Raw genomic sequence first — 18,176 nt, 5'->3', positions numbered from 1 at the left:
TCTGGCAGACATTCAGTAAACATTGGATTCATTTCCAGTCCTGGGCGCCATTTCCCTAAGGAGCTCCATAATGCATTTGGCATTGGAGCTCCTGATTAACTAGAAAATGCCTCTCTATTTGTGGCTGTTTCGACCCTGATGAATGAACACCAGCCAGTCCACTCACAGGGTTAATGGGTGAGGCCAGCTTCCACATTCACTCTCTTCCTCAAACAGCGCTATCAGTTACCACCCATCCCTCATCATTTGGTGAGGACAGCTCAGCCACATTGGGTACACCACAAGGTGTCTTGACAGCAGAGCCAGTGGGCAAAATAGGTGGCATTTTAGGCATCCCATGTGACGAGCTAGATTCTGTGCCACCGCTAGTACAATAGGCAGCAGTCTGAATGATGTTGAACATGGCAAAAAGCATCTTCAGCTGTTTGTGAATTGAGGCCAGCTCCATCTGCAAATGGTGTGGACACATTATATCCATTCTAGTACTACTGTTCCAGAAGTAACTATAAAACACAGAGAAAGCAGTATATCTATCTTGCTAGAAAGCAGTATATCTAACTTGCTATTGTTCTGGTGTTTTGCTAATGCAGCCTGCCTGTGGCTAATGCACTACTGCGCTGTGTAGGTGTTCATTCAAAAGAATTGAGAGTTGTGCAACATACTGCAAATACACTTCAATGTTACTAAAATATGTGATTGCACCTCAAAACATGTATCAGAAGCAACACCAATTAAATTATGGTATTGTTAGCAGTTGACTAATGTACCAGCTTAATCTTCTTTTTATAAATGACTGTAACCTAATGTGTACATGCTAATAGGTTTTGACCGCTATGGATGTTGTTGCAGCCAGAATTGGGCTCCTCAATAATGCTACATTCCATGAGCAGAGATTTTTAAATAAACAAGGTCATGAAAGTTAGCCCAAAGTAAAGTTACATATTTTTGCTCAACGTAAATGGAAGGAGTCACCATAACTGCAAAATAAATTTTTATTCATATGTAATCTCTACACAGATCAAATATGCATCTGTCTTCTATTCTTTTGGACATGTCCTAGGGGACGGACACTATTTTGATCCTGCAGTCACAATGACTCAGTTGAAAATTTGTGCTGTACCAGGATTTGAATTGGAGTCTTGTGCTGACAAGGAGATGCACTGACGACTATACCATCTGGACACAGTGGTCATCACATCTGCATGGACTACTCTAGCATTCTTCCTGTCAGAGCCAAATTCTCAACTTATTTACCCACTACTGATGCAGTGCTCATGCTCATGATCCTCTTTACACATGGTGTCTCAACGGATGCTGTAAGAGTGTGGTGTGCGTCTGCTCTGAAAGGTTCATTGGTTGACATCACCTTAATTATATATGTGGTGTCCATTCTTTCGGACATGTCAATGTGTTCTCTAGTCCTGTTCCAACAATCTGAACATTCGCTGCCAGAATGGCAAATGTACTTTTGGCCACTTCTAAGTCACACTGGTGATGTTTTCCCCTGAGCTAGGTTTTCGACAGATGTTTGTCTAAGTCACATGACAGTGACAGCTACAGCAGGGTTAAGATGAATGACAAAGTTAGTAAATGAGGGCAGCACTCTCACGTTTCCACAAATAAGGAAAAGGTAAATATAGATAGAGAAAAGCTTACAATATTGGTTTCCACACAGAAACACACGGTAAAAGAAAATTATTAACACAAATGTATTTATGCACCTACTCATACTGCTACTGCAGAAGTGCTGTATTGTTCCGCACACATTGTGCCACTCAATTAGCTTTTTTTTCTTTTCTTTCTTTACAGCAAATGCCATGAGAATCTTGCAGTTGAGTAGCCCAAAAATTAAATATATTGTGCCAGTACTTTTGTATGGATAAATTAATGATATTGCATCTACATCTACATTTATACTCCGCAAGCCACCCAACGGTGTGTGGCGGAGGGCACTTTACGTGCCACTGTCATTACCTCACTTTCCTGTTCCAGTCGCGTATGGTTCGCGGGAAGAACGACTGTCTGAAAGCCTCCGTGTGCGCTCTAATCTCTCTAATTTTACATTCGTGATCTCCTCGGGAGGTATAAGTAGGGGGAAGCAATATATTCGATACCTCATCCAGAAACGCATCCTCTCAAAACCTGGCGAGCAAGCTACACCGCGATGCAGAGCGCCTGTCTTGCAGAGTCTGCCACTTGAGTTAGTTAAACATCTCCGTAATGCTATCACGGTTACCAAATAACCCTGTGACGAAATGCGCCGCAGATGCAGAGAAAGTCCACCCATCACGTAGGAGATTGCACAAAAATCATTAAAGAACAAATATGGATGTAATAAGAGGGAAATTGCAGTAAAATTTACTTTGGTGGCACACCTAGGCATTCACTGACAGCTATAATTGTATGAAGTGTGTGGCTGCATCATTACACCATTTGACTAGGTGAAGTAGTGGAGAGTAAACCAGCTGTGAATTTGCACGCTACTGCACATCAAACAAGTGGTCACCGCTTTTTACATCAAAGGCCATTTCTTGTGCCTGTTCATTATAGAGGAAAATTTGTCTTTTGTTTTGAGGTACTAGGAAAAAGAACATGGGTGTCCAGATGACATATACGTGATTTGTTTTCTGTGACTTCTGAAGGATTGCTAGTGGTGCAAGCAAAATGATTATATATATTTTTATTTGTACACATTTAGGACAAATTCACTATTACATTCAAATGTAAAATAATTAAATTTGTAACTTATACGGCATCCTCTCCTCTGGAGAGTAGCAGAAAGTTTTCATGATATCTTACATGTTTTATATTTTGTACAATAATTATTGTTTTGCAGAATGAAGGAACTTTTATTTAAGGAAAAGTAATTGAGTTCTTGGCTTCACCTGGGTATGCATTTACCCAATTCTAACCTCTCGCCCCGTGTGCCTCTTCTCCCTTCTGTGTCCACTGTGGAAAGCACCACACTCCCTGCTTACCAGTTTACACTGTTTTCTAGAGAGTGAACAAGATACAAGAATACAAGACTCAGGACAAACCTACTGGCAAAGAGGCCAAAAAGGTAGTTCAAGTAGTTGCTCCAGCATGTACAACAATGCCACATGCTACAGATACAAAGACATTGCCCCTCTGCCAATGGCACTCCTGCCTTTTAATTTTTTCTGTAGTGAGCCCTCAGGGCCACTCAACCATCCCTGCCTCCCTGATGGTTTGGGGGCTCCCCTTTTGCTGCTTTCTCCACACCTGCTTTGGGATCGATAACTTCCCATCCTCTAGGGACATTTGTCCCCCACCTCCCAGCCTGAGATGAATAAGCTGCTTCTTGCTTCTCTTCCCAGGAAGGGGTCCTCAGGGACACTCCTCCCGTGGGTTGCACTGGTCTACAACTGGACACCAGCAAGTGGCTGAAGGAGCCACAGACTTTGTTGCACTGCTTCATGATCATCATCTTTACATGAAACTGATTCAGAGAAGCCCTTGCCATCATCAAAATCCTCTAAGGAGAGGAAAGACAAGAAAAATGCTTCAAGGAGGAGGAACTTCCAGTGCACACCCTGTCACCTGTTCGACTCCTGTGGCCAAGGCAGAAATTCCAGCAACCCCTGAGGCCCCAGTTTGCATTACACAATGAAACCCATAATGGAGTTTGAACATACGTTCTGGATACACTATATAGCAAACTTCTGGCTCTTGATACATCTTTGGAGGCTTTGGCTCTTCTGGTAAGTGCATTTCAGCATAGTAATGTCTGCAGTGTTTACCTCCCTCCTGATTATAAAGCATCTCATGACATATTGTTTGGTTTCTCAGCCCCCCCATCCCGCCCCCCCTCCCAATCTTTCCTAATTGTGGGCAGTTTCAATACACACAACCCTTTGTGGGTTTTAACCATGATGACTGGTGGTCGTAATGACCTCGTAAACTTAATGGCGCAACTTCAACTTTGCCTCTTAAATACTGATACCCCGCACACTTCAGCATGGCACACAGAATTTTCTGTCATTAACCTTTTCATTTGCAGCCCTTAGCTTCTCCCATCCATCCACTGGGAAGTTAATGATGATGTGTGTGGTAGTGAGTATTCCATAATCTTCCTGTGCCACCCATAATCTTCCTGTCCCCCCCTCAGCATCACTACCCTGTATGTGTGCACAGATGGGCTCTCAGCATTGCTGACTGGAGTGCTTTCGCCTTTCATGTTGACCTTGACTCCCTGCTGCATGGAGACATCAACAAGGCTATCCAGAATTGATTTGGCAGCTGATTTCAGAGTCCCCTCTTCCTCGGGCCTGCTCTGACAGAAGAGTACCTTGGTGACCATCAGCAATTTCAGAGGCCATTAGCGATAGTTGGCTGGCTATCCAGCACCATTAGTGGCACCAATCGCTGGAGCATCCTATTTACTTTAATCGGCTTCATACCCCACTCTACCACTTGATGAAATGACGTAAACAAGAATGCTGGTAACAGCATATTTCAACCATTGGACCACTAACCTCTCCTTCGCAGGTTTGACCTAAGGGAAATGTCTACATATACCAGACACTAGTAGGTGTATCTGCTATTACCTTGAAATTGCCTTGTCTGCACACCATTGCCCAACATTTTGCCCTGCATATGCTAGTCTCAGCATATGAGAATTATCAACCTGTCTTTCATGTTCTCAAGCAATGGGTCGAACAAAAGCAATTATCTTTTACTATATCCCATCTGGAGCTGTATAAATCTTCATTCATTGAGTGGAAATTCATCAGTGTCCTAGTCCTCTGCCCCAGGTACAGGTCACATCCACAACCAAATGATCAGGCACATATCAGTGGATTGTCAGCATCATATACTTACCATCTGTAACTGGATCTGGACTGAGGGCCAGTTCCCATTACAACACTTAGAAAGCATCATTGTCACAGTGCTGAAACTGGGTAAGCACTTCTAGAGACAGGCAGTTATCGCCCAGTCAGTTTCACCAATGTCATCCATAAACTGCTTGAATGCGCAATAAACTGGCAGCTGTGTGGCTCCTTGAGTCTTGGGGTCTTCTGGCTGCATCCCAGGGTGGTTTTTGCTGACTGCTTGTGCCTCTTACTATTGCTCCTCTAGTGTGGGCTTCGCTGAATGTAGACTCCAAGGCACCATACAAAAGATGTGATCATGGGTGCTCACCCATGGCCTTTCGTTTCCAGCTTCCAAGACACATGTCATGTATTTCTGTCCACATCGTATGGTTCATCCACAGCCAGAACTTCATCTTGATGATGAACTACTGAATGTGGCAGGAACTTATTGTTTTTTAGGACTGGTCCTTGGTTCTTAGTTGACAGCATTCTCGATCTTTTGCAGTGTAAGTGAAAGTGCTTGCTACACCTGTCCCCTGAGGAACATAAGCAGGGATGCAGAGTGCACTACCATTCTGCAGCTTTATAAAGCCATGATACCACGCTGTCTTGGTTATGGAAGTGTGGCACATGGTTCGGTATCATCCTCATCATTGCGGGTACAGAATCTGATACACCACTGTGGGGTTTGATTTGCAACAGGGCCTTTTGAACTAGACCTATGGACAGATTATTCATAGAGTCTGGGGTCCATTCATTGTGTATCAGGTGCCAACAACAGCTTCTCAGTTATGCTACCTATGTTTCAAACTCCCCTAAGCATCTAAACTAACATCCCCTCTTTCCAAACACGGAAACCCATCTTCCACAATGGTCACCCAGATCAGGGATTTTGATCGCAGTTCACAACCTGTCTTTCCCCCTCTGAACTAGTTATTTCTTTCTCCATCTTTCCTGTGAGTCCACTCATGTTCACCTCTGTGGGGAACCCATTGGTCACAGCTTTGTCTTGACCCATCATCAGGTCCAAAAGACACGGTCTCTCCCGAGGCCCTCTGCTATCAATTTTTCTGCATCCTTGGTACATCATGGAGTTCAGCAGTATTCTATACTGATTGCTTGGTGGTTGCTGATCACATGGGCTTTGCTTACACAGTCACAGGTCATACTGAACTGCCTACCATGCCAGAAGCTGTAGTGTTGCTAGCCCTATCTCATTCTGTTGAGCATATCCTTTCCTCCGTTGGTGGGCCCTTCATCTGCAGCAACCTCTTGACCAGTTTTAAAGCTCTCAACCAGAATTACCCTTGGCATCCCATGGTCATTGCTAACCAGTATTTCCAGTATGCCTTTGAGCAATGTGCATGCTCAGTGACAATTATTTGGACTCTGAGTCATGTTGGGATCTATGGGAATGAACTTGCTGATAGCTTGGCTAAACTGGCTACCAGTAAACCGGTTCTGGTAATCAGTATTCTGGAAACAGACCTGTGATTGGTATCACACCATCAAGTTTTAGGAACCTGAAATATGGAATGGATCACTCTGACTTCAGACTACCAGTGATAAAGGAGACGATAAATTTGTGGAGGTCGTCCATGCATGTGTCTCATAAGGATTCTGCTGTCCTTATCCAGCTCTACATCAGCTGTACCTGGCTGACTTCCAGTCATCTCCTCCAGTGCCACCCCACAGTCTTCATTCCCATTCAACAGTGGCAGAATCTTAATCTCCCTGACTCGCTACACATGGTGTTAAGAGACAATTTTTCAATGAATGACTTAGTTTTATGTTTTATTCATGAGGAGAGCTTTTACCACTCTGTTTAAGGGAGGGCAACTTAACCTTATTGGCCCATTGAGGGGTTGGCAGAACACTATATTGCCATCTCTGCCCAGACCAGGCTGCGGCTATCTAGGCTTGGTGGACCAGTGTGGTTCTCACCCTACCTGCTCTTTAACTCTTCTTCCCTCCTATTGCATTAATCTTTTGTCTCTGTACTTCTTTTGCTCTGTCTGTGTTGTTAGTCTTTCCTAGGCAGTTTCTGAGCAGAGTATCTCTGGTTAGTGGTGCGGACTGGGGGATGTATGTCCCCTCATTGCATTCTGCTCTCCAGTGCTTCCAGCTGCTCCCTAAATGGGGTTCCTTAGCTGTCTTTCGTCCTCTCTCTACTGTTTTTCTTTTTGTCCCTTCTATTGGTTTTACTGACTTTTGATAGACATTGGGGTTTTCTTCCTCTGAATTGTGTGTGGTAGGCTCTCCTTTACCAACAGTCAGGTAGACCGGCCTGCCTGTTGGAAGTTTGGCGCCTTTAATCATTCATTCAGCCAACCACCTCTGTCCATCTGTTCCTGCCACCTCTCTCTGTTGTTCTTCCCTTTCTCTCTCCACATCAACCTGCCCACATCCATAGGAGGTTGCTGGTTCTTACCTTCTTAGTATTTTAGTCTACATAATAAGTAATATATGTACCTGGCTTGGTTGAACCTGTGGTTTAGGGGGTGATGTAAAATGCATCTACTTTCATAATTTGTATGGTTACTGTGTATGCTGGTTACTGCTTAGTATGTAAGAAATAATTTTGATTGATATTTCAGGGTGAATCACTTACTGTTGTGCCTGCCTCCAAGAATAAACAAAGCTTTAGTTCAAATGTTTGAATTGTGGCTTCACATTTTCTTGGTGCCTGTTTCTAATTGATGAATACATGTGATCATCAGCATTATGGCATTTACAGCTTCTATAGATCTGTTTGAAAGTACCCCCCCCCCTCTCTCTCTCTCTCTCTCTCTCTCTCTCTCTCTCTCTCTCTCTCTCTCTCTCTCTCTGTCTCTCTCTCTGTGTGTGTGTGTGTGTGTGTGTGTGTGTGTGTGTGTGTGTGTGTGTGTGTGTGTTCCTGCTCCCCTACTCTCTGAGAGAGCCATGTAAAAGTGAGACACCGAAGCCTTGATCATATCACTTCTTTTTTCATTTTTCAGTTTCTTGTAGACCCATTAAAGACGGAAGGCCCTAGTGTTGGGGTAAAGCAAGATTCCGAACTGAAACTACGTACTGATGGATCTGAGCATAATGTAAGTTTTCACACAAGCACTGTATTCTGCAGAAGTGTAATAAGAATGTCATGACGCAAATATGGGGCATTCAAGCTAAATTATCATGGATGGTGAACAGTTGAAACCTATGATACCAACTATTTTCAAGAATTTTTTGTTCTTCTAGTTGACTGTAGTTAGATGTGTTATTTGCTAGGTACTACCAACAGTATTTTACCAGCACTTCTAACAAGCATATCTACACTAACCATTACCCTTATATTAATTTTTTAATATGATTGAATGTAACGATAGCCTTAAATTCATATTTGGAATCAATGGAGCAAGGAAGACTTCCTCTTGGAAGTAACTACCTCTGTGTCACAGTGCTATAACAGAATATTTGGAACTAATATACTTATTGGCTGTATATTTTAGACTTCCCACTCACTATTCACTGTAGTATTTACATCATTACTGAAATCCTGCATTGGCTGTGTGTAATTCCTTATTATTTTCCACCAGTATACATGACATAAATTTGCATGGTTTCCTAAAGAGTAGGCACTAAAAATACATGGTAACAGAGCAAGAAGATGTGTAAATAGCATTAAATTTGGTTAATTTTGATGATAATGTGTGGTATGCCATAGTCATTTGATTAATGACCAAAAAGCCCTCTTGTTTATGGGTTCACAGAAGGAACATTATTTGCAACCCTATATTAACTGGAATTTAATTTTGAAATGTTGCCACACACATATATCAAGTTTGTATATAGAAGTACAACTGCTCGATAGAGCAGGCCAGAGTGCCTCTGAAATCAGAGTGGATTGTGTGTCAGGAATAGAAAGTGAAAGTATGCCAAATAAATACTACCCAATGGCTGACAGCAAAATCAGTGTCATTAGAACTAATTTGGATGCATTCTGACACTCACTCTTCCCAAGCAGTAAAAATCTCTGCAAAGTTGTATGACATTAATAACAAAGGAATATTAAGAGCTGTGTCTTAAACACAGAAGTTAGCAAGCTATTATAATTCAGATTGTTTTCTTCTTTCAGTCTGTTAAAAATCCATTAGGAATATCACGGTCCACTGATTTTATCAAGGAGGATCCTGAATTATATTTGGAAATGAATGAAACTGAGAATATTGTAAGTATTTACATCTTTGATGTATTGCATGCATTCAAGTAATAAGTCTTTTGTTAAGTGTGTGGAGTAAAAGATGTGTGTATAGTAAAAGATGCATTGCTGTGGAATTGTCACAGATTGTCAGTTTTCTGGAACTGGTTGCTGTTCATAATTGTAGAGTATTTTTTTACTTGTCCACTTAACTATATCACCTGCTATGTACTGACTGTTCTAAATAGAAGTGGAAGGGGACTGGTTGCTGGGGTAATCCTGTTTTCCATAGCCCTTATTGATATCAACAATATTGTACAATGACTGTGTGTGATGGATACAGTAAATTCACGTTTAGATGAAGTGTAAGTTCTAAAAGCATAGATCATTCGAAAAATATTCCTCCTTTCAGTAACTTACGATAAATACAATTCAAAAGAACATTAGATGTTCTTACGTTTTGTGAATCATAGTTATTCTTGACACTGTCCTAAATTTTTTTGTTTTGAAAAATTAGATAAAATTTGTGTGTTTTAGACCAGCCCTGATACTTCGGCCACGACATGCACACATTGTGGCAGCTTCTGTAGTACTTGTAGTATTAGTTATGAATTTTTCAGCTATAGAAAAACTCCATGTATGGCTTTTGGTGAATGATTGTATACAGATGAAGCCATGTATGAGATCACCATTCGAGTCCTGGGAGATCTAACAAAGAAAGATAAATATTTTAGATACGCTTTATGACCTTGCTAAGGGAAAGAGATGCTCACATTGATAAACATGTCACAGGAATAAAATTAGACGTAGACTGGGAAACATTCAACACACAGTTGCACAAGTTTGGGTGCTGGCTCAGTCTTGATGTCATTGTTCATAAACAAACTTCCTGTGGTTATTAAGGATTCTTCAGGCACTGAAATGTTGGCTTCTTGAGACACTGAAATGTATGGTGGTTATACAAGCCACCAGGTCAAGGAACCAAACTATCATGCTAGGGAGAGCTCAGAGACTATGTAAAGGATTATAGCTGATTCACAGCTAACAGGCCAAGACTTAATGCCACAGAGACTCATATTATGCAGTTCTAAGCATATGAAAGGGATGCATTGGCATCACAAGTAGATGGGACAGTAAGTGAAACAGTAGTAGTGTTGTTCCACAAGAAGGGTTTTACAGAAATGAAAACACCACACATAGTACTCAAGGATGTGCAAATAAGGAGCTTAGCCAAAAGAACGAACTGTAGAGTTTCCTAGGGCATAGCTGTAGTTGCCAAAGTGGCTGGATTGTTGTTAGTGACCACTTACCATGAAAATACAAAAGGCCATACTGGCCTTCATATGCAGCCCAAGAGATCACAGGTCATACAAGATGCCTCCATGACACCAGGACCAGTGGTGTGGAGATTTTGTCCACTGTATGGAGTGATGCTCTCAATGCAAGTGTGCAGAACAGTGTGTTGCTGGTTGTGTGGTTGGCACTGAAATCATTGACGTGTACTCCCACTTGTTACTTTGAAAGTACGCCACTTAGGTTAAACAGTGGTAGACACCTGAGCAAATCTACGAATAGGACGTGTGACCATAACAGTGATTCTGAGTAGCACATGCAGTTGTGCAGTGAACATCTTAGCTCTGTCAGCTAGAATGACATAGTCTTTGTGATCTCAGGAGGATAAAATGCTAGGATTTAATAATGATGCAGAAAAATAGGGCATGTCATTTTGTTACTGGCACATGGCCAGCAAAATTCTGTATTAATTGTGGAATTGGGAATTTTATTAGGTAATTGCATGAGAAGCTAGATCAAGCTTTGTTACTGTACCCCTACATATCTTATTTAGAATGCCCATTGTGAATCTTTTCTAAAAACATGTAGGAACTGGTTCCTACATCAGACATTTGTTTGCCAGGCTTGATTTTGATGTGCATTCATTGCGTATTAGTGTTTCCCTTGTTTAATGATTTTTGTAATTGTCATTGCCATCATATGTGTTCGAAAGATTATTGTAAGGAACTCATTGCCTAGAGAATGAGGTCATCGCCTAGAGAATGCGGTCATGAGATGGGATGTTGGGATCAAGAAGTTGCATTGTTTTTTATCACTTGATTGTTGTTGAACTGTAATTATCGGTTGTTTGAATTTCTATGAAGGTTTGGTGATCTTGCACAGCAATATATATGTGCTACTAATTGTAAGCCCATGTCCTGCATTAGGGTTCCAATAGCTAAATATGACGAAGGGCTGATGAGGCAGTGCTTGAAAAATTGAATGTGGAGGTTGGTTTGTAATGGCACATGGTTTTAGAAATTTAAGATATAGTCTCAGGAATACTGTTTTTTGAAATGCTGGTTATGTCTGTGCCATCCACATGTTGCATGGTATAGTTAAGGAACTAGACTGCAGATGGTTAATTTTTCTCATGTAGAGAAATTTGTCTAGCTATAGTGAAGATATGGAAAATTGAGATTCAGAGATGGGGAGAATTGTCTTCTTAAACCATCAAGTAACGCAAGGGAAAGTGGATGGCCCAAATGTGGGTTGGGAGCAGGTGTCCTGGGAAAGAACATGGAAGGACTATGCAGTGACTAATTGGAGAACATGTTGAGTATCAGACTGTTGTATGGTCAGATAACTGGGAGAGGTAAATCTTCTGCCAGTTCCAATAGAACACAGCTAGTTTCAGAATAAGATGTTATACACTGGAGTGGTATTGCAAAGAAATAGTGAGCTGTGGGGTGAAATGACAGAGTGCACAATGTTCTGCAGAGTCATTTGGATGAATGCATATGGAATGAATATGTAATTAAGCATAGATATATTTTTCATTCTTTCATTCCGTGAGTTGTGTCCCTTCATATTCTGTATGTAGGGTATTAGGGTGTGGTTTTGTTGTTTCGATTGCATGTAGAGTGGATGAACAGGAACATTTGTTTCCAGTAGATATCATGTATCTAAAATGAAGTTCAGTACTACCTTATTAGCCATTCTTGTGCTCATCAGAATATTTTGACTCAGGGAGGCAAGTTCCACTTAAATTCAATTTTTATGTTGAATGGGTTTTGACTATGGCAATAAGTAGACAGCTGATATAATTTCTGTGTTAAGTTGTATTAATACCTTATTGGAGAAGCAATTCAGTGGCAGGCTACTACATCTGTTACTGGTACATTCAAACAACACACAAGTGTTATGGAGATGCTTAAGGAACTCAACTGGGAATCCCCAGAGGGAAGGTCATGTTCTTTCAAGGAACGCTATTGAGAAAATTTAGTGGACGGGCATTTGATGCTGACTGTTGAATGAATTTTTTTGTTCCCAACATACATTGCACATAACAACTATGAAGATAAAATCGGAGAAATCAGGGCTGATATGGAGGCACATATACAGCCTTTTTCCCTCGTATTTGCAAGTGGAATGGGAAAGAAAATGACTAGCAGGGTTATGGGGTACCCTTCCCCATGCGCCATTTGGTAGATAGCAGAGTATTGATGCATGTGGAAATACTAGGTAAAATACGTAGCTGACTACTGTAATAGAAGCAACAGTGATATATTTCATAGTAGTAAATGTACATATACATAAAAAATAATATATTAGAAGTTCGCATAATTAGCAATGTGAGTAGATTAGCACAAGTAGCTAGTTGTCAGTATTTTTCAGAGCTAAATTCCTGTGGGAGTTTCTGCCTTCAGATTTGCGACCTGGCTCATCCCAGATCCATCCACATCTTCTTTTATGGAATTCAATGTGTAAATCAAAGAATGAACAAATGAATAATGTTCACACCCCATCTCTAGCCTGAGCAGAGGTTACAGTGTTGAAAACAAATTTAATTTTACGAAAAAAATTCTGAAATGCTTAGTAATAGATGCAACCTATCAAGACAAATTAAGGTTATCATATTTTACTGAAAAAAATATACATGTATAAACAATAGCTCAGGATGTTTAAAATCATCAGATTTCACAAATTTGTCATAAATAAAGATACAGAATTGGGGTCAGATTTTTACTGCTATACATGCCTGCAAAGCCTTTATTTACAAAGGAACCACATGATTTTACCCTCGTGTAAGATTTATATGTTAGCACATACAACATTAAGGTGCTTTTCACAGCTGTGTTTAGGATTAGATTCATCGTTTACTGATCACAAATATCAAAATCCTTTTCACAACATTTAAGCATCCAGGCAATAGACTTGATTCATGCATTTGCAAACATTTCAGTTTAGGAAACTAACTACTGTTCCCATGTTGCATCATAGTCTATCCAAAGGTGTTGAAAGAGGATGCACATAGGTGGAGCCTCTCACAAACTCCCACCAATAAAAATAGACCGTGTGATGAAGCAACTTTTAAGGTCATTACTGCAGCCCCTTACAGCTGATCAATCCGTCAGGCAGCTTACTGTTCAGAAGTGCTCTTTTGTGCAGGTTCCAATGCACTGGTACACCATCCAGATGAAAAATTATATTTCTGATAATTTTCCATCTCTTCTGTTTTCGTCCATCTATGTGATTCCTAATATTGTCAACTTTCTTCAGTTTGTTACAGAATTCCCTGCTCTTCAGATCCAGTTCAGTGTTAATCTCACTAAACTGTTCATCACATTTCATAAGTTGAATTATAAATCATGATCACTACCAACAAACTTCTTGTCCCATATTGCATAGCACATTACCCTTATTAATGTTGCAGCTACCAGTCAAGTCTTATCCCTCGAGGACTCATTTTTTAAAGTGTAAAGTGATCAGAAATGGTCTGTTGCTGGAAGTAGTAGACATTACTGGTTACACACTAAGTGAAACATAATGCATACGATTCATTGGTGTCTGCTTTGATTTCAATTGAAATGGGTGTCAAAAAATTGGTAAACTTGTCAAGTTGATCCTCTCAGAGTTACTCACTTAGAGGCAATTATGATGGCTTGTTTTGGATTTTCACTTGTTTTTAGAATTATCTTCTGGGACAGCCAACTAGAAATATATAAAATATTTGTGTTATTCAATGTAAAAACCAATGGTGAGTTCTGTAGTGACATGTAGGTGCAAGATTCTGTAGGTCAATGAAGAGGTTTATGCAAGGTGTTCCCATCACTATCCTACTACAAGGTTGATTAGGATGAGTACTAATTTTTTCATGGATGTGATGCCCTGTAAGTTTATCATATAGGATAGTACTGAGTGAAAGAAAGCTAGGAAGCATTTCTGCAAGTTGACACTCTGGAGGAACATTTATAATTGCAAGGCAGGGAGATAAGAGCTTTTTGGTTAACTCATTCTCATGCAGGTGCCTCCTTAATCTATTTTTGATCTGAAGGCCAGAAACATCACTCATAGATCCTCATCCAGTGTGTCATTTATATCTCCTTGTATCTCTTAGACATTCAGATTTGTTTGGAATTGCATGATGTGTGTTTTTGTAAGTGTAAAGGTTGAATTTTTGTTCTGTTGCCTGTAAACCAGTTGCAAGCCTGTTCCATTATTCTCCTGACAGTTTCTAGTATGTATTTATTTGCCAGTTATCAGTGAACTTCTGTCATCAGAAAACATTGCAGATTTTGAAGGCTCCTCCAACAGTTTTAGCACAACAATAATGTAGGTCAGGATAAATTAAATGCTGAACCCTGTGGGACATCAAATGTACTGTTTCCCCATTTTTATTCAGTTTTCCTCCCAAGTATCATTGATTACTATGACCCAGTTTTTTGTTGCTAAGCTAAGATTCAGTTTTTGTAAATCCAATTCTTTTAACACTGTAACACAGTAATTTACCAAGTAAAGGGAGATTAATGCTTTAATGGGATGCCAATAAGTTTTCTGCACTTCCACTGCATATTTCAGTCATGCTGTAAAGTCAGCACAATATTTTAGTAATTAGATTGTTACGATCATAACAAGAAGACTTCCTGCTTCTGTCACCAGATGATTCTTGTGATTAATTTGACCATCCATCTGATGAAACTGATGTCTGATCAAGTATACACTTGCTGACTGAATCTGATGGACCTAATTTCAGTGGTCACTTTTTATCCCCAGTGTTTTCAGCTGCTGTTAAATTATTGTTTTCATGGCCTGATTTTTTTCTAAATGTTAGGCTGGTGCATAAGTTGATAGCACTTTTGTTTTGCGTGTTCATATTCCAGTTGCTGAGGGTTTATTTATCAATTGTCATTTTTTATTTGTGGTTTGCTGTTTGCTCATTGAGTTCACATATATTTGAGTTTACATATTATCATTTTGTTATTTGGAGATACTGAGTGGAACAGTGATCACTACAAAGTGGAGTGCAAAATGGCGAAACAAGAGCACTTTTGACATACTCATCTGTTTGGGTTCTATAGAGGGGTAACAACAGTGGAGGCAGCTAGAAACATTTGCACCACGTTTGTGTTTAAAGCCATTGGACAGAGCTTGGCAAGAAAATTATTTTTTCACTCTAAGGAGAATTGCTGTGCCATTAGTGACTTACCTTTGGGGCTTGATGAAGGTCATTTAAATGTGTTAATTCGCAATGATCCATGTCATTGTACTTCAGAACTTTAAAATTCTATGAACTGTGTTCTCTTCTTGACCTTGTGATTTTCGCGTGCAGTGGGGGAGGCTCAAAAATATGATCTATGGATACCACATGCACTAAAACATAACCACAAAAACGGGTGGCCACATGCAAAACCTTGCTTGCCTGCCATCAGTTGCTTGTAAAGAACACTAATCATTTGTGCCCTGTATCATTATGTGATCAGAAATGATGGCTTTGTGCTAAAATAAGGAAAAGAAAGGAATGGTCAAGCACAAACAAAACAACAAGAAAAAGTATCCACAAAAAGCATCCACAAAAGATAATGTTTTACATCCTGTGTGGTTTACTATGAATTGCTTCCTTGAGGTGTAACCACTGATTACTGCTGACATTTGTCAACAACTGAAATGTGTTGTAAACACAGTACATGAACAATGACCAGGAAGACACTACTCCAGGATAACGCCTGCCTGCAATCTGCTAGACTGACAAAAAACAGTACACATGAGTTGGGTTTTGAAGTCATTGCACACCCAACTTATTCACCTGATGTAGCACCCTCAGATTTTCTTCTTTTTTGCTCGCTATTGAAAAATCTTCAAGGAACTTCCTTTCCAGATGAAAATGCATTCTGAGCCCTGCTCAACGAGTTCTTCGCCTTAAAACCACGTGACTTCCACAGTTTAGAGTGAAAAATTTGTTCCACAATTGGGAGACTGCTGTAAATAGTGAAGAACATTTTGCTGACTATTAAAGGCCCTCTTGCTTGTATCCGTTGTGTACATTAAACTTTGGGAAAAATGCTATGAGCCATGCACCAGCCAAATACTTGTTGCAAATGGGTACATACGAATAACTTTTTTTCATTTTACTGGTAAACTGTGTTTCCTTTCATCTCTGTCTAACCAATATGTATAATGTTCAAAATAACACTTGGTCTGTTAAGCCCAGTGTCAGAGTACAGATGTTGCAAACATGGATTGGTATTGTACATATCTTTGGCAATGCAATTAACTCTGTGCATTCTAAGTGTTCGGTGATGAATGATATTGTCTTTAGTTGTCAAGTTTTTAAAGAATTTAATATTTTCTCGAAATAATTCGGATCCCAAAGTGAGGTTATAGCTGAGTAAATGTCAGAGGATTGTTAATTTCTTATCAGTAAAGGATTAGATTAGGTTAGATCTACTTTCATTCCAATTAATCCGCAGTGAGGAGGCCCTCCAGGATGTAGAACATGTCAGAAAAACAATAATATGTGACTTTTAATATTTACAACTGAAATAAATAAGCTAATGTACCTTCCACAGGTCCGAGGTGGAATGAACGTCTTCCTTTATTTTTTTTTTATGAACACTATAAGAAAGAATCATTTTACAAACACTAATGCACTGAATTTAAAATAAAAAATGTATTTTTTATTTATAAGACACTAAACATGTAATAGAACTACTGTAATTCTTATTTACAATGAACACGCTACTGCACTGAAATGATGCAGAAGTTACACGAAGTTAGGTTGTACTTATTTTTTACACACACACACACACACACACACACACACACACACACACACACACAAATCAGTTGGTTCTACTGAGAAATTCTTAAATGGAATAGAAGGAGTTGGCCACCAATAAATCCTTTAGGCTTCTCTTAAACTGAATTTCATTGCTTGTTAAGCTTTTGTGGCTGCTGGCAAGTTATTGAAAATGTATGTTCCTGAATAATGCACACCTTTTTGTACAAGAGTTAAGTGACTTTAAATCCTTGTGAAGATTATTCTTATTTCTAGTATTGAGTCCATGAATTGAGCTGTTGGTTTGAAAAAGTGATATATTTTTAATGACAAATTTCATTAAGGAATAAATATATTGGGAAGCAGTAATTAGTATACCTACTTCCCTAAACAGGCTTCTGCAGGATGTTCTTGTGTTCACACCATATATAACTCTTACTGCACGTTTCTGTACCCGCAAAACTTTAGCTTGGCTTGATGAATTACCCCAAAAAATAATCCCATATGACATTATGGAATGTAAGCAAGCATAGCATGCCAGCTTTTTTTATTTTTATATCCCTTATGTCTGACACAATTTGCATTGCAAATAGAGATTTGTTAAGATGCTTCCACAGTTCTGTGGTGTGCTCCACCCAGTTGAATTTATTATCAAGCTGTAATCCCAAGAATTTAACACTGTCCACATCTTCTATCTGCTTGTCATCGTATGTTAGGCATACACTCGTGGGACACCCCTTACAAGTTCTGAACTGCATGTAGTGTGTTTTTTCAAAGTTTAGTGCCAAAGAATTGGCTAGGAACCAATGATTAATCTCCACAAATATTTTAGTAGCCAATCTTTCTAAGACTACACTTGATTTGCTATTTATTGCAATGTTTGTATCATTGGCGAACAAAACAAATTTGGCATCTGGTAATGTTACTGATGAAAGGTCATTGATGTACACAAGACAAAGTAAGGGCCCTAAAGTGGAACTTTGTGGGACCCCATATGTAATTAGTTCCCAGTTGGATGATGTCCGATAGCTTAATACATGTCTCTTTCCTAATAACAGCCTTTGTTTCATGCCAGATATGTAAGATTTGAACCATTTTGCAACATCTCCTGTTACACCATAATATTCTAATT

The 18,176-nt window shown here is 39.7% G+C and overlaps 1 protein-coding gene across 1 annotated transcript in view; it reads left to right on the top strand.

Moving 5' to 3' along the window:
* The window catches only part of LOC126426424 (zinc finger protein 160-like), a 218,572-nt gene that overhangs the window by 35,476 nt on the left and 164,920 nt on the right, over positions 1 to 18,176 (top strand). Inside the window, exons 4-5 of the mRNA XM_050088342.1 lie at positions 7,814 to 7,906; positions 8,932 to 9,024. Of these exons, the coding sequence (XP_049944299.1) occupies positions 7,814 to 7,906; positions 8,932 to 9,024 (186 nt within the window). The remainder of the gene's footprint in view (positions 1 to 7,813; positions 7,907 to 8,931; positions 9,025 to 18,176) is intronic.

This window comes from Schistocerca serialis, chromosome 11 (genome assembly GCF_023864345.2).
Source record: "Schistocerca serialis cubense isolate TAMUIC-IGC-003099 chromosome 11, iqSchSeri2.2, whole genome shotgun sequence".
Classification (NCBI taxonomy): domain Eukaryota; kingdom Metazoa; phylum Arthropoda; class Insecta; order Orthoptera; family Acrididae; genus Schistocerca; species Schistocerca serialis.
The sequence above is the reverse complement of the archived record's forward strand: the minus strand, read 5'-3'. Positions and strand labels throughout refer to the sequence as shown.